General features: G+C 39.7%; 2 protein-coding genes across 11 annotated transcripts in view; one reads left to right on the forward strand and one right to left on the reverse strand.

Annotated features, from left to right (window-relative positions):
* The window catches only part of Kmt2e (lysine methyltransferase 2E (inactive)), an 81,027-nt gene extending 78,602 nt beyond the window's left edge, over window positions 1–2,425 (forward strand). For all 3 annotated transcript variants that reach the window (XM_042684499.1, XM_042684498.1, XM_042684500.1), the window contains one exon: window positions 208–2,425. In XM_042684499.1, the coding sequence (XP_042540433.1) occupies window positions 208–1,719 (1,512 nt within the window). In that variant the 3' untranslated portion in view covers window positions 1,720–2,425. The remainder of the gene's footprint in view (window positions 1–207) is intronic.
* Srpk2 (SRSF protein kinase 2) overlaps window positions 2,108–23,350 on the reverse strand; it is a 191,573-nt gene continuing 170,330 nt past the window's right edge. For 4 of the 8 annotated variants that reach the window (XM_042684502.1, XM_042684504.1, XM_042684507.1 and 1 more), the window contains 3 exons: window positions 19,015–19,084; window positions 18,035–18,127; window positions 2,108–6,347 (listed from right to left, as the gene is read on the reverse strand). In XM_042684502.1, coding sequence (XP_042540436.1) covers window positions 6,163–6,347; window positions 18,035–18,127; window positions 19,015–19,084 — 348 coding nt within the window. In that variant the 3' untranslated portion in view covers window positions 2,108–6,162. Of the gene's footprint in view, window positions 6,348–17,553; window positions 17,647–18,034; window positions 18,128–19,014; window positions 19,085–23,350 lie in introns of all 8 variants that reach the window. The other 4 variants (XM_042684501.1, XM_042684503.1, XM_042684506.1 and 1 more) reach the window with 2 other exon arrangements.

Here is a 23,350-nt window from a genome sequence, read left to right on the forward strand (position 1 = left end):
CTTCTATAGAATTCAGTTTAAACTCACTGGTCCAGAACTTGTTCAATAACCTTTCAAAGCCTGAAGCCTCAATAATTAACTTCTCTCAAACCTATACTATTCCTGTCCCTTTTAAAGTTAATACTTAAAAATCATAACTACCAAAAATAATAAATCTCAAATAGTGTGTTTCTTAAGCTTATTATCCAATTTGTTTTCTCTTCACAGCCTGGTTCACCGGGACCTGTAATTCCTGCTCAACCACATGGGAAAACACTCACAAAATCAGATCCCCACTGGGAGACAACAGTTATTGTATCAGAAGCTGAGAATGTTCACCTAAAAACAGAGCTCCAACAAAAACAACTATCAAATAACACCCCAGCACTTTCAAAGAACCATCCTCCTCCTCAGCCCCATGCTCGCAGTACAACTGAGCAACTTCCCCAAAAGCTGCCTTCTGTACCAACGAAGTTGCACTGTCCTCTGTCACCTCACATAGAAAACCCTCCTAAGTCCTCCACGCCTCACACACCTGTGCAGCATGGTTATCTCTCACCAAAGCCTCCTTCACAGCAGTTAGGATCTCCCTTCAGGCCTCATCATTCACAGTCACCTCAAGTGGGAACCCCTCAGCGAGAGCCTCAGAGAAATTTTTATCCAGCAACACAGAATCATCAAGCCAATACTCAGCAGCCAACTTCCGGAGCATTATTTACACAGACACCCTCAGGACAATCTTCAGCAGCATACAGTCAGTTTAACCAACAGAGTCTGAGCAGCGCGGCACCTCCCCCTCCGCCCCCTCCGCCTCCTTCTTCCTCATCTTATTATCAAAACCAGCAGCCCTCTGCAAATTTTCAGAATTATAATCAGCTTAAAGGTAGTCTTTCCCAACAAACTGTGTTTACATCTGGACCAAATCAAGCACTTCCTGGCAGCACAAGCCAGCAATCAGTTCCAGGACACCATGTTACTCCGGGGCATTTTTTGCCCTCTCAGAACCCTACCATTCACCATCAAACTGCTGCTGCTGTGGTCCCACCCCCGCCTCCACCACCACCTGCTCCAGGACCGCACCTTGTACAACAGCCAAATTCCCATCAGCAACACTCTGTAGCACATGTAGTAGGGCCAGTTCATGCTGTCACCCCTGGTTCACATATTCATTCTCAAACTGCTGGACATCATTTACCACCACCCCCTCCACCTCCTGGTCCTGCCCCACATCACCATCCACCACCCCATCCTACCACAGGACTCCAAGGTCTACAAGCACAACACCAGCATGTTGTAAATTCAGCACCCCCACCTCCACCTCCACCTCCACCTTCCAGTGTTCTGACTTCTGGGCATCATACGACATCAAGTCAAGCCTTACACCACCCACCTCATCAAGGACCTCCACTTTTTCCTTCAACTGCTCATCCAGCTGTACCACCGTATCCCTCACAAGCTACACATCACACCACTCTGGGACCGGGACCCCAGCACCAGCCGTCTGGAACAGGGCCACATTGTCCATTACCAGTTGCAGGTCCTCATCTCCAGCCCCAAGGACCAAACAGTATTCCAACACCTACTGCTTCAGGGTTCTGTCCTCATCCTGGCTCTGTGGCCCTACCACATGGGGTGCAAGGACCTCAGCAGGCATCTCCAGTGCCTGGACAGATTCCAATTCACAGAGCACAGGTGCCACCAACATTTCAGAACAATTACCATGGTTCAGGGTGGCATTAAAATGGACTCCAATAACATTTTTTTAAATGTTCTGTAAGATAAAGTGTATATTTCATATGTACCTATTAAGGTACTTTTTAAAACTTGTACATGAAAATTTGTATAAAAAAACAAAAACAAAACAACAAAAACCAGTGCTCTTCCATTGTATTTTTCCCATTTTTGCTTTTTAAAATTCCTTAAGAAATGTGCTGTTAAGCCAGTATTAGGTATCTTTATTTTGTAAGTGAACATTCCAGCTGTTTTTCTGGCAGTAGATCTGATGCTACATGATCTTTAAATTTTATTGTTGCAGTTGAATTCATTTAGTGAATGTTTTCTGTATTATTTTATACATTAAGTACACAGCTAATAATAGCACTATGAGGATTTCCTTTTCTTTGGGGGGGGGTCAGTTCTGTGAGTGCATCTTAGGTATAAAATGCAATACAGATTTTTATAGTTTGGTGTGGACATGGCTCATTTTGTTTTTATCAGTTATTTGCAAGCAAAATGTAATTTAATGTATAGATGATTTCTAATGTCTCCTGGCAAACTGTAAATACTGCATTTCTTTTGCGTATATAATTGCTTACGCTTTTTTCATTTGATATATAGCATTGTACATATGACAAGTCTTTTGCAAAACTGTGTGATCTTTGTGAAAAGTAGTACAGTATATGGCCTTTACTTTCCTTTTTTATTTTAAATATACTGTCACATTGAAGCACTGGTTGGGCATTTTAATTCATGTTAATAAATCACAATTATGTCAGTTTTACCAAATTGTGCTGTACAACTTCTAAGATTGGGGACAGCTTAAATGTTTTTTACAAAACTTAAGGAATAATGTGAAGAAGGAACCTTCAATTTTCTTTAGCAACTACTACCTCAAGTTGAATGGTAGCTAGAGGCTACCATTGATTACTTTCTAAAATGGTTCCTACTTAGTTTTTTTTTCAGGAGCAAAAGCCACTGGAAATTACTTAAAACAGTCATGCTATGTAAATTTACTTAAGTATATACATTATATAAATTGAAACCAAACCACTAATGCATAACACATGATAGTAACAAAACTGCAATTTACAACAGTTGTTTAAAAAGTAGTTTGCAATACATAGGAATATCTTAATTTGTACATTTTAGAACATGACTGAAATCAAAACTGATCTGAAAACTTTAATGTTTAATATATAACTGAGACTTTTTAAGTCATGGGAAATTATTTCTTTAAATTTAGTTTGAGTATATACAATTAAAGGAAAAAGACATCCTTAGATCTCTCAAGTAAAATAAAGATGACCTCTCAAGGAAGTTATTTTATTGCTGAAATACAAAATGATAGGTCTATTAAAAAAAAAAAACAACAATAAAAATTCCCAGCCTTTGCCTTCTATCTATCTCTCAGGAGTAATAGTCAAATCCAATAGCAGTGACACTGTTTGTTAACATAATTTTTTATCATCCAAATACTTGACATAAGTTGGGCACAGTATGCAAATCTTGTGCATCAGGAAAAAGTAAACAAGACTTAAAAAATGACTGAATGAGATTTGGTAGTATTTTAAGTCATGTTTTATCATTTTAATTTTCATTTTCATTAGCTAATGATGGTATGTTATTACAACTCATTTAGGGTTTAATCCTAATCAGCTTCATGTTTTCTTTAAAAGAACATAAGTCAAGCCATCCTAGACTTATCAAACACAATTCTACTTACTATATTCACTAAAGAAGTATTTGTCTGAGAAAAAAATGGCTTTACATCATTCAACCCCTGATCGAAACATAGAACAAGGTTAACTAGTATATATGAAATATCAACATTCCTCTCTTTAAAAGGACTACACTTTAAAATTTTTTAATTCCTCAGTTTCAAATAGGCATACTACACAAGGATTGTATACAGAAACTTTTGTGTAAAATGCATATTAAATAACTAATTTTTACTCAAATACTGTCCTCTACCAAACTTGCATTATAAAACAATAAGAGAAAAAGAGTAACTTAATAATTTCATGTATAGAAACAAGTTCTCTACTCCAAGGGAAAAGTTTCCTTACTTTATCCTGTTAAGTCCTATGTGGTCCAGGTACAAGAAGGAGCAAGTAGTTTTTATGAAGCTCTTCATATCCACTGTCTCTGTTTGGGGGACAGTTCTATCTGCCAGTTTTCAGATATCAGGCTTCTGAATCTGTTTCAATCAAATATATGACCTAAATCTTGTAATTTTCCATGAAGAAGCACATGGATCACAGAAAGGGAAAGATAGGATATTCAACTAAAATTGCTGAGCTGGAGAAATATAAAGTTTGGCATAACCAATTTTTCTCCTTTAAATTATATATATTTTTTAACAAGCCACCAAAAATCTGCTGAAACTATATGGTACTTACTACAAATGCATATTCCTTCTAGAAGACCTGTTTCTAAGCTATTTATATCATAATGATAACCATCTTTGTAAAACTCAATTTACTTTATTTTCCATCATGGCCCAAACCTGCAAATTTCATTCAAGTATACTATTACCCTGGTAAAAATCCTTATAAGGAAGACATAAATTTACTCAGTGGTTCTTATAAGAATGTTTCCTATGGAAACTATGAATAGTAAAACTGGTCTACAGCCACCATCTGCTGTATAATCTACCTGGAAACCTATAATTTCATTAGAAACACTTCATGCACATCTCATAAATGAGCACAAGGTACATTCTACCTCACAGCAATATGTGATACAATGCTAACTCACAGAGAAGTATGTGGCATGATGAAACATAAAAAAAGGACCACTGATATTGCATATAATGAATTATAATGTAGCATATCTTTCCTAAATCTCTCTGGCCTTAAAAAAAAAAAACCATAAATGACTCCATAGGCATTAATGTATGTTATACAACTACATTTGCTGCATCAGGAATGTTGGTATTTCCTTTAGTTTTAGTGACACTAAACTGATAGCAAATGTTCATTGGTTGTATCACTTCAAATACAGGGCAATGACCAAGGCAATGTCTGGAAAAAAAAACCAAAACACTTTAATTTTTGAGACAACTGCAAGCACCCCAAACAATGGATTATTGTTACAACACTTTTTAAGCTTTTCACAATCTAGTTATTGCAAAGGCATATGGATAAATGTTAATGGACAAAGTCAAGAAAAATGAGGCACCTTAATAAATGTAAAATTTTAAATAAAAAGACATTCAATCCACTGACTTCTAGATGAGGCTAAGTATACCTCTATATATTACATTCTAAACTTGTATTGCCTACTAATGGGTTGTGTCCTGGGTTCTACAATTTTAAGGAAATGCATGAACAAGAACTGTGTGCATCCTGCAAAGGGAAACCATTTTCTCATTCAAGGAGAGACTGAAAAAGTGAGTAAAATTTGCTATAGCCAACACAGAAAGCTGTCTATGGAATGAACATGATCACCATTACCTTTCAGCTGTGAGGAGTTTTTGGCCCACTGCACTGTAAATTGTATAAACCATAACTTTACACAAACTCAACCATGCTTCTCCCAAAATATATGTATTTTTATCCCACACACTGAACACTTTTCTCTTGACCCATTTACTCTACATATTTAACATTACAGTGCTTGGAGGAAGCAACACTACATGGTACTGGGCCATCACAATTTTAAAGGAAAATCACTTCTAAAAATAGGCAAAAATACTAATGGGACTACTAAATTATAATGAATATTTTAGAATGAGAAGCATTCTCTTGTCTTCCTTTAATGTGCCATATAAGGAATGATATCTTATAATCCAGAGCCACCTCATTTGAAATCCAATGTAAATGGATTGTTATGGAATGAAAAGTTTGTACAACTCCTTGGAGCAGCAGAAAGTCTGCTACATGCAACTTAGGCTATAAAGCGCTCAGGACTTGGTAGCGTTTCTGAACTTTGAGTCCCCATCCCATATTTCATGGAAATTAACATTTACAAGGGTGCATTTACATACACTATAATACAGGAATGATGTCCCTTTGCCAGAAGATAAAAGTGTACATTTCCTTGCTATTTCGTGGCTCCAACTTGATAATTTCTTAAGATTGTAAATTATATAGTACTCAGCTAAAATATTTCTTCATAAATAGTTACAAAACCTGCCAAAACACAAAGGGGAAAGTATTTTTCATTCAAAAAAAAATGACATTTGAATGTCACACAACACAAAAAAACAATGCTTAGAGACATGTTATTGTTTCCAGAAGAAAATGGTCAGTAAACTACTTAGTTGAAGACAAGAGACTAACCTTCCCCAGGACCACAGCGCACAAAAAGCAAAATGTCAAAACAACAGTACCTCAAAGCAAAATAAAGGTCTGAGGGTGAAGCCAGCTTGCTTGTAATCCTGTTAAAGAATGAGAGTCACCGTTTAGGTCCAATGTACTGGAAAACATTTGCTAGCTCAGAATGCTATATTTGTAGAATTTGCTAAGAATTCAACCAAGGATGTCGAAGGCATTCGCCAGCTGATGCTCGTTTTTCTGGAACCATCTCTAACATTGGGATCAGGAAATCTGTAAACTGTGCAGCATCTTCATGGGGCCAGCCATACTTTTCCACAAGTACATCAAAGAGGCTCCAGGGCTTCAGCTTGGTGATGTGCCGCAGTTCTCCTGCAGGAAAAACAAAACACCAGTATCAAGAAGGCTCTAAATGTACATTTTCCACAGTTGATCCAGCCAGGTTCTTTTCAGTGAAGCAGACAACCGACCTGGTCAAAACTTTATGGCAACAACAAAGAAAACTAGCTAACTTCTTCTAAGCAATAATCATTATGTCAATTAATGTCAGTGAGTATAAATGATTTGATGGTTCATTCATATCACTTCCATATTAAGGGCACATTTCTAAAAGCCAAGGCAATTCTCATTCCAACTTGAGATCTTTTATGATCTTCTTAAACTTCCTTAGAAAAATCTGTAAGACACACATTTAAACTCATTACTTCTGCATTTTATCATGAAAAGATCATAGCATTAGAATAGTGCTAACCTTTTTTTTTTTTTGCTGTCCAATATGGCAGCCGATGGCTACATATGGCTAATGAGTTGATAAAATTGTGGCTAAGGCAGCTAAAGAAGCAATGTATTATGGATGGAAAGTAGGGCTCAACTGGTAGAGTGCCAGATGTACACAAAGAAAGCTAAGTAATAGCTATGAGCCTCTGGCTCACACATAATCATAGTGACTTGGGAGACTGAGATCTGAGGAATGAGGTCCTAAGCCAGCTCAGGCAGACAATTCCTTGAAACAAAATATCAATTAACCAGCCAAAAGAGAACTAGAGGTGTGCCTGATGTAGAGCAAGCCAAGCCAGGAGTGTTAATGAATTTGCCTAAATAGCTACAGCAGCTAATGGTAATCCAACCAGATACAATTCGTATCTTCACATTTGTTATAAAATGTAATACTGTCCAAGAACACTGCCTTACAAAGCTTGAAGTTATAATTTGCAAAATGTGCTAGCTGGAACACAAAAAACACTATCCAAAAAAACTTGGTTATAGGTAACTGACATAACAATGATTAACAAGCAGTAAATGCCTTAGAACTGTAACCATCTTTCAAAATAGGATAAAAGTTATTTTTAAGTCAAACTCCCAAAAGATCAGAATTAACTTTCATTACAAACAACTCATTTCTCTGCTATTCCAACTTTTCACAAAATACCCACCCATATCCATAGAGAAGCCTCTGCCTGAAGAGAGAGCACCATGCGGCACTAATGATGCCCCCCAGCAACCGCAGGGCCTGAAGCCAGGTCTCAGAAGGGCAGATACAGGCATTTGGCACCCAAATACTTCATGCAGGGGCTGAAATCATTCTTTTCTTTCACCTGCTATAGCCTAATATATGAAGGAACATTTTTCCATGATATGCTCAGAGGAGAATCAGTGCTATATTCATACAAGTTTTCTTAGAAAGTGAAGCCTGGGCTATAACAAAAATAAGCATATTACCTAATGTTATAAAAACAAAGAAGAAATCACCTACCCCACAGTGGCTCTTCTTTTGCCTATATTCTCACATTGCCCATTCTTACAGACAGGTATGTGAACAGAATTATGATCAATTGTGCATAAGTCTCTGAATAAAGAAACCAGGTTCTTGTTAAAAGGGACCAGTGTAGGGCCAGGAGATAAGAGTTAAGCATTGCTGTCAGGCAATGCCTGTTATCCTAGGTAGTCAGAAGACTGAGCTCTGAGGATCATGGTTTAAAGCCAGCCCAGGCAGAAAAGTCCCTGAGACTCTTACAATCAATTAACCACCAAAAGGTAGAAGTGGAGCTGTGGCTCAAGTGGTAGAGTTGCTAGCCTTGAGTAAAGCTAAGGCACATAGTCTGTCCAGGGCCTGAGTTAAAATACACAAAAACAGAAGCATTATTAACATTGCTTCCAGACTGGAGGTCAGGTCTATGTTTAATGAGGATACACATCTGCAGTTTTAGCAGAAGACAGCTGTGAAAGGAACTAGAGCCTGTGGAATAAAATCTGTATAATCACTGAAGACTTAATCCTCAGACTCAGAAACTCTAGTTCTCGAATTTCAACCTAAAGAGAGAAACCCTACCATCCTATTATATCTCAAAATGAGCCCAATAATTTGACAAAAAAATGGTGGTTAAGAAAACCACTAAGGACAGGAGTGGTAGCTCATACATGTAATCCCAGTTACTTGCATACTTTCTGTATCACAGAAATTGGTTCCAGAAAACACACTCTTCCCCTGCCACATACACATGTGAGCACACACATACCACAAAAAGCCAAAGATACGTAAGTGTCTAACGTAGTATTTCTCTCTAACCTGTACATATCATACATTCTCTCTCTCTCACTATGTAGCCAAGCTTTCCATTGTCCTGACTCAGCCTCCTGAGTCATTTATTTGAATTTTTTGTAGGTTATTGTAATACTTTGCAAACTATATTGTTTAGGGGCTGATGACAAGGAAATCCTGTATGTGTTTAATACACAATTCCTTTTTTTGAAGATGGAATACTGGAATCTATATTACAACACTAGCAGTCTGCAGGCAGCCCATTGTTACCAAGGTCTGCAGCCCCTGAAAACACATAACACAGCTAGGAATCAAGCTACAGAGGGAAGAAAGAACAAAAACAATACTAACAAGCCAATTCAGCTCCAATGGAGAGCTTAATTGGGACACCAAGATGACTGGAGATGAGCCAGGAGACAGGACATGAACATGAAGACACATGTGACATAGTGTAATGGCGCCTCTGCTGGTCTAGACCTAAACAGGGTCAGCACAGGGGGCAGGTCCACAGGAAATTTCCAGTCCCAGGCACTGGACTGACAGATTCAATAACCTATCAGCCAAGTGCCTGCCCCTGCCTCCAGGGTTCTGTGGTTGTCTGACTCCATGGATTTGGAACTATGGATACTAAGGACCAACAGTGCAACTTCCACCAAAAAGCAAGCTCTATCTCTTACTGCATAGTAAGTGATGAAAACAACACAATCACTGGAGTTATGGAAAACTATTCATGCAGAACTAGCAATACTTTAAACTGATAAAAGTATTTTCACAGAGCAACAAAATATCTAACGGACTTGTGGGCAAGTAATCCTACATAAAAATGGTCACGTGGGTCAGCTGTGGTGACTCAAGCCTGTAATTTCAGCTGTAATTGAAGACTGGGAAGTTCAGGGGAAGCACAGACAAAAGCAAAAACTCTTTCTAAAAGAAGGAACTAGGCCATGATGTGGCACACCTGTAATCCCAACTACATGGATGGCATAGGCAGGAATATTGTGGTCCTAGGTTGTCCTAGGCAAAAGCATGAAACCTTGATCTGAAAAATAATCTGGAACCAAAAGAAGGGCCAGAGGTATAGTTAAAGTGCTTGCTTAGTAGTCTCAACACGAGGAGTTCAAAAACCTTAGTACTGAGGAAAAAATAAAAAACCTTGGGGCTGGGAAGATGGCTCAGTGGTAGAGCGCTTGCCTTGCATGCCTGAGGCCCTGGGTTCGATTCCTCAGCACCACATAAGCAAAAAGAAAAAAGCCGGAAGTGGTGCTGTGGCTCAAGTGGTAGAGCGCTAGCCTTGAGCTGAAGAGCTGAAGGACAGCACCCAGGCCCAGAGTTCAGGCCCCATGACCGGACTCAAAAGAAAAAAGAAAAAAAAACCTGTGGGCAAAGATGTATAAAACAGAACATACAAATGGAAATTAATCCTAAACACTTCCATATACTGAATATATAGGAGTACTTCGATATAATAGAATATTGAATTCTCTTAAAGGACTGTTAGGTAGATACATGGAAAAACTAGACAATACAAAAAGAAACATCTTAAACCTATGATAATATGGACTGTACGCTAGATAAAGAAAGACAAAATACTGTCCTGTAAACAAGTAATAAAGTTCTCCTTTAAAATTACATCTTTAGCCAGACACTGGTGGCTCATGACTGTAATCCTAATTGCTCAGAAGGATGATTATGAGGATCATGGTTCAAAGCCAGCCTGGGTAGGAAATTCCATGACAAACTCTTATTCCCAATTAATCACCAAAGGAGTGGTAGAGTGGCAGCCTCAAAGGACAAAGCTAAGAGACAGCACCCACACACTAAGTTCAAGGGAAAAAGCTAAGAGACAGCACCCACGCACTGAGGTCAAGCCCCAGAGTAGACTTAATTAATCAATTAAAATAAAATGATCGGGGCTGGGAAGGTGGCTCAGTGGTAGAGCGCTTGCCTTGCATGCCTGAGGCCCTGCTTTTGATTCCTCAGCACCACATAAGCAAAAAGAAAAAAGCCGGAAGTGGCACTGTGGCTCAAGTGGTAGAGTGCTAGCCTTGAGCCTAAGAGCTGAGGGACAGTGCCCAGGCCCAGAGTTCAGGCCCCACGACCGGACCCCCCCAAAAAATAAAAAAAGAAAAAGAAAAGAAAAAAGAATCCAGCTTCTGAGGCCCAAGGAAGAATGATAGTAAGCAGAAAGTATGAAGGCTTCCTTCTTCGAAGCAGAGGCTTTGTGACAATAACTGTATTTGATAGTCTCAGATTTCAAGTATGCGTTCTAGGAAAGAATTACACTCCTTCTCAAATGGTAAGCAATTTGTGGGAAAAAACATTTTGCCCGCAAAATTATAATATTCCAGAATTAAAAAGCATATGAAGTTCCAGACCGCACACAGGATTATGATAAATTTTAGTAGTATACACATACAAAGGAAACTTATCAATAAATACTGAGACCAATCAAGAGACAAAATTTAAGAAATGGGAACAAATTCCTATACAAATACCTAAATGTCATTATAGCTAGTATTTAAGTTCAAAGTTTGTATAAATCTTACCTTACATCACAGATAAAATCTAACTCAGGCCATATATGTATGTAATTGTAGCTACTTGGGAGGCAGAGATTGGAAGGACCGCAATTCCAGGCCAGCCCAGGTTTTACAAGAGGCCACAGGATCAGCATCCGAAGCCAACTATGACAAAAATGAGTGACCCTACCTGAAAACTAGCTTAAAGCAAAAAGGGTCTAGAAATGTGGCTAAAGTAGCAACCTCTCTGCCTAGCAAGCTGGGAACCTGGTTCAAACTCTAGTAGTACAAACAAACAACAAACTTGAAGCCTGGAAAACTAAAAAGGGCACTGTCCATCTGGTAAGTATGCCACACAAACATGAAAGAGCTTTGCTTCTTACAGGTCTTAAGGAACCTGTTGTTTTTCAGGCAAATATAGAGCTAGGTTTAAAATATTCTAATACTGTTCAGGTCAAATATTAAGTATTACAAATACAGAATGGAGTATCTCTTTTTAAAACTCACCTTTGAAGTTTTCATCCTCAGTTCTCAGAGTCTCCTCTCTATTCTACTTCAGAGAATTTCTAATACTATATCATAAAGAAATGTATATTTTATACTGTTTAAACAGAAGTGTCTTGCATATCACACTGACATTTTCAAGTCTCACATTTACACCTTTGCACATAATCTTTTATGTATGGATTCCCATAAATTTGATGCCCTTACCAGGAGCTGGTGGCTCATGCCTGTAATCCTAACTACTCAAAGAAGCCAAGATCTGAGGATCTTGGTTCAAAGCCAGCCAGGGCAGGAAAGTCCATGAGACTCTTATCTTCAATTAGTCAATGAAAAACTGGAAGTGGCAATGTGGCTCAAAGTGGTAAAGCACTAGTCTTGAGCAAAAGAGCTCAAGGACAGTGCCCAGGCCCTGAGTTCAAGCCCATAGCTGACAAAAAAAGAAAAAAGAAAAAACAACTTGATGCTGGTCCAAGAATAAGTTTGCTACTTTAAGAACTTTCTCCTTTGATACTTTCATTCTCAATTCAGCAGTTCTTACTAAAATAATGGGTCAAAAGAATGAGTGAGTCTATTGAGGCTATATTTACCCACAATCACCTCAGACCTGGGACATTTCTGTGGGAATACACTCACTTCTTTGGGGTAGGATAGGGCCATAATCCATAGAGAAGCTGATTTCTTTTGAGTCACATCTCACTACCTTGATTGCTTATGGTCTTTGGAGGTAACTGCTCACATTCAAAAGAATAACCTGCAAATTTTTAGTAGGGTAACAATAGTAATTATATTTCCTGCTCAAAAGTCCATTTCAGTAGGTTCTGTTAGGGGGCAGATGAGTACCAGTGGAATGGGGTTGGGCTAGCAAGGGGAAAGGCAAATGAGGCTGAAGATAGCTGAAGTTGTTTCATTTGCATGAAATAATATAATTCAAACAATGAAACCTGTTGAAATTGTTTGAAGAAGAAGGTAGGAGGTTAAGGGACCATAATAGATGGGGTATGATTGAGATTCATTTATACATGTGTGTAACTGTTGCAATGAAACCCCTCAGAAACTAATTTATGCTTTAAAAGGAGATAAATATCATGTTTTTTTTTTTAAATCACCAGACCCAACCTTGTAAAGATGCCAGTCCTCAAATTACTCCTAAATTTAATGCAATCTCAAATAATATCTCTGTAATTATTTCCATGAAAAATCCAGTTCAATTAACTTCTTGATCAAGAAATTATTCAAATTCGTATTGGTTCTTACCTCTTGAATTATTAGGTGCATCTGAAGCTTAGGTGTGTGTGTGTGTGTGCGTGCATGCACACACATGCCAGTACTGGGGCTTGAACTCAAGGTCTAGGCACTGTCTCTTAGCTTTTTTCACTCAAGGCTGGTATTCTACCACTTGTAGCTCCACTTCCAGCTTTTTGGTGGATAATTAAAGATAAGAGTTTCATGGACTTTTCTGCCTGGGCTGGCTTGGAACCTCGATCCTCAGATCTCAGCTTCCTGAGTAGCCAATTACAGGCGTAAGCCACTGGCACCCAGCTTTCGATGCTTAGTTTTAACTGGGATCCCATTCTTCACTTCAGACCTGTGATAGGAGTGAAAATCTTCCCAGGCAGACAAAGAGCAGTAAAGGTTCCTGGTAAATCATTGCGATCCATACTTGGCTTGCAAAGTGACTTAAATTAATAGCAGTTTTCATTTCTAGCACAATGGTATTTTGGGAAAAAAATAAATGTTTTCACATTCCACTATCTCCAAAATGCATACACATTATATGGAGGACATGCAAAACACAACTTTCAAAAAACCATTATATCAACCGCAGCAACATGTTGAAATCTCATTTCATGACAAGCCCTTATTTCTCTTATTATTATTTCTAAAGCTTCAATATCAAGTCTCAAACTCCTTCTGATTGGTACAACCATTATGAATAAATAATTAACAGAACAGGGCATCCTAGGAATCCTAGCTACTTAGGAGGCTGATATTTAGAAGACAGCAATTACAAGTCAGTCTAGGCTCAAAGATCTACAAGATTCTATCTCCAAAATTACCAGCAAAAAGCTGGGCTGGAAGTATGGCTCAAGTGTTAAAGCACCAGCTGAGCAAGTAAATTGATCAAGTTCAAGGCCTTGAGTTCAAATCCTAGATCCCTTGCAATAAAAATATAAATAAATAAATAAAGACAGAAGAGAGGGGGGAGAACTTAATTCTAAACTTTTTGTCACCTTTGGCTTGAGGGGTTTTGTTTTTTTTGTTCTGGTCCTGGGGCTTAAACCCAGGGCCTGGGCTTTTGTGCATAATGATAGTGCTCTATCACTTGAGACAGAGCTCCACTTCTGGCTTTCTGATGAGAGTCTCATGACCTCCTGAGTAACTAGGATTACAGTCATGAGCCACTAGCACCTGGCTCCTTAGGGCATTTCTCACCTTATCATAGATCTCTCTTACATTCAAAGGAAGGACAAGAGAAAAAGACTAACATCAAATGAAAATAGTGTTTGGTTTGCTATTAAAAAGTATGTTAAGGCGCTAGGAAGGTGGCTTAGCAGTACAGTACTTGCCTTGCATGCATGAGGCCCTGGGTTCGATTCCTCAGCACCACATAAACAGAAAAGGCTGAAACTGGCACTGTGACTCAAGTGGTAGAGTGCTAGCCTTGGGTGGAAGAGATGAAGGGCAGTGCCCAGGCCTAAAGTTCAAGCCCCATGACCAACAACAACAAAAAATATATGTCAAGCCCAACTTCGCTTGACAGAATCTCAAGAGCCTGAGATCTGAGGATCACAATTCAAAGCCAATCAGCGCAGGAAAGTCCATGATACTTATCTTCAATTCACCACCAGAAAACTAGAAGTGGAGCTGTGGTTCAAAGTGATACAGCACTAGCCTTGAGTGTCAGCGACAGCATACAGCATACAGGCTGAGTTCAAGCTTCATCATACATACATACATACACACACAAACACATACACAAAGTCAAACCAGATACCACTGCCTGATGCTTGTAATCCTAGCTTTATCAGAAGTTGAAACCAGGAGAATAGCAGCTTGTGACTAGTTTAGTCATACACAAAAGACCACTTCTCCACTAGTAGCTAGGTACCATAGCAGTGCCTATCATCTCAGCTACATGGGAAGCTAATTTTTAGGAGGATTACAGCTGCAAACCAACCTAGGCAGAAAAGGAAAAACAAGGAAAAACAATCTCAAGGAAAAACAAACAAAAAACTAGACTATGAGGTGTGTGACTGTTATCCCAGCTATTCCAGGAGTCTTAAACAGCCTGACTGCAATCCAGAAGTACCCTTCTGTAGGAAGGAAGACCCTATCTTAAAACAGTCCCAAGGTGGCTAGGCCGAGGCCATGAATAGACAGTAAAGTGCCTGACTAGCAAGCATGAGGTCCTGGGTTCAAACCCTACTACCGTCTTCTATCCCCCCTCCCAAAAAAAGGTCACCAATAGATGTGCATGATGACAGATACCTGTAATGCCAGGAGTCAGGAGATTTAGGCTGGAGGACTCTGAGCTTGAGGTGTGCCTGGGCTACATGAGAAGACCATTCTTCCCCATCTATCCCCCCAAAAAAGGAAAAAGAGAGATGCCAGAACATGAATTTTAACTCTGTGGGTAACCTTCCAACAAGTTGCTCAAAAAGAACCCAAGCACACAGTCCCTAAAGCACATGTGACGATAACTTGTAACCAAGCATACAGGCTGTCTTGTGAACAAGGGGATCAAGATTAGAAGCAGCATGGACCTCATCCTCCAGCATGTCAGAACACAAAACAACTATTCACCCAGCCCTGGTTCAGCAGGCATCATATTAAGTGCCAAATGGGTGAGGAAAAAGTGCCACTGCTACTGCAGGTTCTGGGTTGACTCCCATGAACTTTCCTTGTTCACTTTTTTTTTCGCGGGGGGCCCGCTGGGAGGGGAAGGTACCGGTACTGGGCTGAAACTCAGGCCTGTTTTCTTGCTTGGCATTTTTCATGTAAGACTAGTGCTCTACCATTTGAGATATGCCTCTACTTCCAGCTTTTGGAATAAGTTACTGGAAATAAATACATGGACTTTCCTGCCTGGGCTGGCTTTGAACTTCTGAGTCCTCAGATCTGAGCCTCTTTAGTAGCTAGACTACAAGAATAAACTGCCAGCACCTGGGTCAATTACTTTCCATATAACATTTTTTAGAAGATTCCCAGGGAAATTGTAATTGTTCTCTCATTACTGTTACCTAGTGTTTTTTTGTGTGTGTTGTCTATGGGTGTGTGTTTTGTTTTTATGAGGGGGTGAGCTGGAGATTAAACTCTGGACCCTGTGCATGCTAGGCTAGTGTAATAACACTAGGCTGCAGCACTGTTCCTGTATGGCTTTTTTGTTTATGCCTTTAGCAGAAATAGCTACTGGTGTGCTACATACATAGACATCCTCCTGTACCTTCTTACAATAGCACCCAAACCTGAAATAATTCTACTTCCAGAGGTAAGGAAACTTAAGTTTGAAGACTATATGATACTTAATCTCAGTAGTGATATCATTGAATACAGTCTAATACAAATACAGTTACTAACTGTAACTTGAAATTTGGCTAAGACAGAGAAAATAGAATATCTGAGACTTCTAATATTTTTAGCCAGTCAGGGCATCCCACTGTAATTCTAGCACTCAGGTGTCCATACAGGAGGATCACAAAGTCATAATTAGTCTAAACACACACACACACACCTAGCATATCCATGTCCTTCTCAAATAAAATTTAACTATGCTGTAATATATTTTATTAATTTACTGTTTAATTGCTTGTTTATTTTGGTGGCAGTATTAGGGCTTTAATTCAGTGCCTGGGCACTATCCCTTAGCTGTTTCACATGAAGCTCTTCCAAAAATCTCTTCTGAGATTTTTGCCTCCTCAGGTTAGATTGATTGAAACTGTGATCCTCAGATCTCAGCCTCCTGATAGCTAGGATTACAGGTATGAGCCATAAGCAGTACCTGGCTTAAATGTTCATTATTAAACAATGTTGCAACCAAAAACAAATCTAAGCTAGAAAGATAAGCATTAAGAGCAACAATTATGCTCACCACAAAAGAATATGGTATTTGAGAGAGATTCTTTTAAAATAATAACAAAAACATTCTCTAGGGCTTTGGGATATATTTTTTAAACTGGAAATGCCAAATAAATAGCTGTTCAATGATGTTAAGGAAAGGCCAGTAAGAACTGCAACATTAAAATGAATCACCGGTAACTCAAGGAAAAGAGATGTGGCTTATGAGAACATGACATATACACTATTTAAAAGGGTGTAAATCCACACTATACACAGATCCAGGCAGATCACAGAAGATCCCTATTCCCACTGCACAAGGCCCATACACATGGGGAATGAAAAGAAACAAGTCTAGCAGGTTTTTGTTGTTTTTAAAATTCCTTTTAAGAATTCCCAGAGGCCATGTGTGGTGGCATGTAATAACTACAGTAACTTGGGAGCAGAACATCAGGAGGATCAAGGTTCAAGGCTAGCCCACGAAGAAAGTTATGGAGATCCCATCTTAACAAATAAGCTGAGTGTCACAGATCATGTCTGCAATTCTAGACATGGGAGGGCTAGGTAAGAGGGTGCAGGACATAAAATAATTAAGGCAAAAAAAGGGTTAATGTATGGGGCTCATGTGGTACAGTTTTTGCCTGGCAAGTGTAATGCTCTGAATTCAAACCCTCATATTCAAAAAAAAAAAACAAACACAAATCTGAATACACAGAGAATGGTTGTTGGAGAAGAAAAAGGTGAAGGAGATAAAGGATTTTAAGATTTTAGGAAGTTTGTTCTCTAGCAAAATTTTTATTCCACGACACCAGATGGTTTAGGATTACTTGAGAACTCTCTTCAGCATAATTCCTCAGCTGTAAAAATCCAGATCTTTCTCCATTGCTCAAACATAAACGCACAATTTCTCCTTTTGGGGAGAGGGTTATGCTGAAAATTAGTGTTGCATAAATACCGTTACCTTTTCTGGTGAAAAACTCCTTGGAATATTGCCCCAACATAGCGTATTTTCGAGGGACTTTCCCCAGCAGTTCAATGATCAATGCTATGTGATCTGCATTGGGAAACATTGCCAGCAAAACAGAAACACACGACAGTTTAATCAGTACACTGCATGCAGACACTACCACCGCCCGCGCAGACAGAAACTGAGCGCGATTGGAATGATCAATAGCACAGGCTTTCCTCATGTGGCTGGACTTCAAGACCCAAAGCTGGAGGGTAACCATGTGTGCTGGGCACCAAGGGGGAGCCAAAGCACAAGGTGATCACAGCGCAGGTCAAACTTGGTCTTCCATCAGTATTTAAATCAGAACTGGAACTCTGTTGTGCTGCTTTTGGAATTTAGAAGAAATGCCTTTGTCACCATTAATGCTGCCATCAGCAGCTGCTGTTCCGTTTCTGTCTGCATCGTGGCGCTTTTCAAAAAGAAAAGGTACTACCTCTGCGATTGAAGAATTCCCGAGAATATTTTCCAGATAGAGCAAAGTGCCTTGGGATACTGCCTAGCAGCTCTATGATGTGGGCTATGTGATCTAGGAAGGAAAGATAAAAAGATACAGGAATGGGAAGGGCAAGGGAAAGACGGGATAAAAGAGGGAAAAAGTGAAATTAGTAAAAAAAAATCAGAAACAGATTCAAATCAACAGTGTTTGCAGCACATCCATGCAGAGGTTCTTGAGACTGGCACACCTTAGGTACCATTTAGAGAACCATCAGTGACTGATGCCAGTTCACCCCAGGCCACCCAAGTATCACAAGCAAGTAAACATGGAGATGGTCAGATTACAGAAGGAATTTAAGCCAGAATTCCCTGCGTTTTGTTTTGTTTTTTGTTTTTGTTGGCCCTGTAGCTTGAACCCTGTGGCTTGGCCTGGGTACTGTCCCTCAGCTCCTCAGCTCAAGGCTAGCACTCTACCACTTGAGCCACAGCCCTACTTCTGTTTTTCTGGTGGTTAACTAGACATAAGGGTCTCACAGACATTCTTGCCTGGGGTGGCTTTGAACCATGATCGTCAGATCTCAGCCTCCTGAGAAGCTAGGATTACAGGTATAACTACTTACTGGTGCCTGGCCAGAATTCCCTGATTTTTAACTCAGCTCTCAAACAGAACAAAGTGAGCAGCAGAGCCATGGATAAAAGGACAATGGAAAGGCCTTGGATTTGTTCAGTCTGTCCTGAAGGGCAGGAGAAGTAGCCTGAACTCCCAAGGGCTTTCTGAGGGCTGCCTATGTCTGGTACACACTGCCCATTCACTGAAACTGAAGGGCTTCAAACTGTGAGGATATCATCTGAATTGGTGTTGGAAAACCAAAACATGGCTCTGTTTCAGTATATAACATATATACTGAATATATAATTCTCTAGAACTTCAGGAGGAATAGACTTTGACTGAAGTATTCAGTAGGCAGCAACACTCACCTTCATCTCTGGAATAGTCTTCCCCAGAATGTGGTTCAAACAAATAATCTCCTGTTGCCAGCTCAAATGCCTAGGATACAATGGACAACATGCTGAATACTTCAGAAATAGTCCCCAAGCCAATAGATATTCTCCTTAGACCTACATTTCATGAGGCTCTTAATCAAAGCAAAAAAAAAAAACCCTAAAACAGCTCAGTTCCCTATTTTTTTTCTTTCATCAACTTGAAAGAAGCTGCAGGAATATTTTTACATCTCTTTTAGTGGAAGATGTAAGGGCTATGTGTTCTTTTGCAAGAAGCAGAATAAAGCCACCCACTGACTCAGAAGCACCATGTGCAGGCCAGGGGCTCAATGTTAACACATTCTGTAAGTGGTAGAATAAGGGTTCAACCCAGGATTTAACCAGGACTATCTGAGTTCAGGACCTGCCTTCATCATCCAGCTTACTTGACCCCTGCAACAGCAATATTGCTGCTTTCTTTAAGCAAAGGCTTTGGCTATTAGTGATCAAGGACTATTTTTAGCATCATATCATCTACTTCATCCTCATCTTCATTTCTGACTCTAGCAAAAGAAAATTTAGACCCAAACAGACACTGTTCCTCTGGCTCTAGGGTCAGATGAAGCAAACCATCCTGCAGCACCTCTTGAAGATATCAAGGACAACTGCACCCAAGTTCCACTTGCCAACCCTTAGCACACCAGTAAGTAGAGAAGACCATGTTCATTCTTTATTATATCATCATCATCACCATCATCATCAGTAGTTGTACAAAGGAACTGTTTATTGTATTGTACAAAGCTATTTATGAATATACTGCATCTTGATTGATGTCACCTTTTCACATTTTCCCTCATTCTCCCAATCTTTTCATATCCCTGCTCTGAGAAAAAGCTCAAAATACTGAGTTGCATTCTGCAGCAATGTGCAAAAGATAGCAATTGCTATTGCTCTGCTAATCAAATACAAGGATTTTTTTTAATGTTTAAACAAAGAATATGTTAAATCCCATTTCTAATTTATCTTATACTTATTGCTACTCTGGTTGCTCTCCTCCCTTCAGTGATGTTAGTGGATAGATGACAGGCCAAATGCCCTACTTTCTCAAAGGACTGCCCTCCGCACTTTTATGAGGAGCCATCCCTGAAGGGTATACATGTATGCACTCAATTCTCTTCCTTCCTTTCAATGACGTGAGTGCTGGGTTGGGAAGGCCCCTTAAGAGAGGACTTGTATTTGACAGACCAGGACTGGTACAATTAGATCAGCACCACATCTTTTCTCTCATATGCTTTTTTATTTTTTTAAGAGAAGATGTCATGAATCCTATCTTGCTGAAGGAGATAATCAGGGTGCCAAGGCTGCTGCTAGTTGCCACTGAGATTAGCACTAGGTCATAAACATGGGATCCTGCCCTGAACTACCCTTGGATAAAACAGGATATGGCCTTGCCAGTATCAGCAGGGAGAGTACTACCCTTCCCAGGGCTGTAGACACCGGATGGCACCCCCAGAGTGCCTGGGAAGTCTCCTCATGAGGCCTCTCCTCACTGGGTAAACAATCATAACAGCTAGGCCAATCTTCAATGGGGGAAAGAAAACTTTCCATTTGTCCCCAAATCCAAATGGTATACTTCCATTACATAAGTCAGAAAAGTCTTTCTACCTGGCATAACTGTTAAGCCAGGAGGAAAACGTGGAACGAAGGGATGAGAAGCCCATGAATGGCAGTTCCAGGACGGTACTCACTGTGCTTTATTTAGACCCTCCTCCTTTCTCCTGGGCTCACTCTTTTAATTTAGTCTCAACAACACTCTAGTCAGGTTGTATCTACTTCTACTGTCTAATGTTGAAATATGTCAGCTAAGTGTTCTATAAAAGACTATCATTTTGATTAGTGTGTATGTATTTCCAATGAAATACTTAAAGAAATGTCAATAAGGTGATTTTTTTAAAGAGCAAGTGGGGGAATGGCAGCTCTCTTATAATATCTAAAGTTGTCTAAAGGGATTAGATTTTCTTAACGAACATGACATACAAATGGGAAAAAACAACATTACAATGAAAACATAGGTTTCTGTGTACCACAAAATGTTTTTATGCTGGCAGCTATGGGAGAACTTGAAACACTGCCTTCGACTCAGCAAGCTACTCCCAGTATAACCTTTATTACTTAACACTTGGGAATTTAGGGTTCTTCCTTTTGTTCTTGGTCCAGTCACTTCAGCGAGTATTCCCCTAAACTTACCTCTGTTCTTGGGTTCTGGAGAAATCAGGTACCTCTTTCCTGAATGTGTTCCCATGTCAAAATACCTGGTTCTAAATAAATATTTGTTCCATGATGTGCCAGTGCTAACTCTGAATTTTGTCAGAGTTGCCCTCTTCAATTCAGTAGACCAAGATTCACCATCTAGTCTATAAAAAGTCAGCTATTAAGGAACTAGGACACTAGAATACAGAGCAGCAATGCCTTTGCCCACACGGAATTTTTATGTCATACATATGGAAGGGACCCCAAAGCTCAAGAAAACAAGTGATATAACCAGGCTACTATGCCTCATTTTATTGTGTTTCTCCAGCTACAGAACACTACATTTTCCTCCCTGACAGCAGTCAGGCCTCCACTACCATCCATTAGACCTTGTTTTCAGTGGAACCTCTGTTAGATATGATGTCATTTAGAAAACTGTAGGATTATGAGCTTTACTAGCAAGATTAATGTATGGCCTTATTAAACTTAATATCAGCTAGGCACCAGTAACTCACACCTGTAATCCTAGCTACTCAGGAGGCTGAGATCTGAGGATTGCAATTCAATGCTAACCAGGGCAGCAAAGTCCAAGAGACTCTTATCTCCAATTAACCACCAGAAAACCGGAAGTGGCACTGTGGCACTGTGGTAGAACGCTAACTAGCCTTAGCCTGAATGCTGTCCCTGAGCTCAAGCCCCATGACCAACCAAAAAAAAAAAAAAAAAAAAAAAAACCATAAAAAAACACCCTTAAAATCATGGGGTATAACAAAATATTGGGATACTTCTAAACTTCATCAGTGAGTGAACACTGCCTCCTCGCTGTCATATTCTCAAGGGGGAAAAAGGGACCTCTTAGCCCTGACCTTCAGGACAGAAAATGAAGGTGAACCCCCTTTAAAAACTACCCTCTAGCAGGGCGCTGGTGGCTCATGCCTGTAATCCTAGCTAATCAGGAAGCTGAGATCTGAGGATCGCGGTTCAAAGCCAGCCCGGGCAGGAGAGACCGTGAGACTCCTATCTCCAATAAACCACCAGAAAACCGGAAGTAGCTCTGTAGCTCAAGTGGTAGAGCGCTCGCCTTGAGCTGAAGAGCTGAGGGACAGCGCCTAGGCCGAGAGTTCACGACCCACAAAAAAAAAAAAAAAAAGAAAGAAAAAAAAACTACCCTCTAGTACAGATGATACTATGCAAAAGGAAGGTACTATACTTATTATCTGATGTATGTAAAGATAATCCCACTGTATATCACCTCTAAAACAACAATAAAGCAATTTTTAAAAAAACTACCCTCTAACAGCCTCTGACATATTGCCCTGGGAGGGGCCTGGGACAATCCCAGGAAGTGGGTACATGAAAGGAGCAAGCCTGCTTTTCCTTGGGGTCCTGTGACATATTTTCTTATAAATATATTTCATTTCAACAGCAACTTAAGAGGATAGAAATAGACAAGGTATGCAGGGACAAACCCTAGTCTAGTAAGAGGCAAAACAGGCAACGTGACAAAGGATTATACTGACAGCTCCACCATCACCCATACGTGTGATTCTGTCCTATTTTTCTGGTTATATCAGCAAACTTAATATCCAAAATTAGAAGCAGAGAACTTCAGAGTTGAAAGAATTCTTTAAGCCTAATTCAGGGCAGCACTACCATATGGCTCTTCTGTGCAGTAGGATAAAGGCAGCTTGGCCTCACCACCTCCTGAAATGGGCCTTGCTCCCCCCTAAAGACAAACTATTCAAGTGTTTCCTCCCCACTGACTTGGCCACTGGTGACAGCTGCATCCAGCTTTCCTCTGCCCTCATAATGGAAAGCAAATGCCTCTGCACACAGCAGTCTCTGAATTCAAAGTACCATGTCTGCCACTTCTTTCAACTATTTTCTTGTCCATACTTTCCTAGAACCGGAATACGGTTTTGGATAATACCTGAAAAATTAAAGATTTTAATAACTCTAAACTTATGAATAGGTATTATCCATCAGATGAATAAGGAAATACAAAGGCACTGTGCTTCAAATTTCTTTGGCCATATTTGTCACCTCAGTCATGTTAACTTTAAAGATGTAAATCATCTACACT

The sequence above is a fragment of the Dipodomys spectabilis genome, unplaced genomic scaffold (assembly GCF_019054845.1).
Source record: "Dipodomys spectabilis isolate Male_0828 unplaced genomic scaffold, ASM1905484v1 ptg000089l, whole genome shotgun sequence".
Classification (NCBI taxonomy): Eukaryota; Metazoa; Chordata; class Mammalia; order Rodentia; family Heteromyidae; genus Dipodomys; species Dipodomys spectabilis.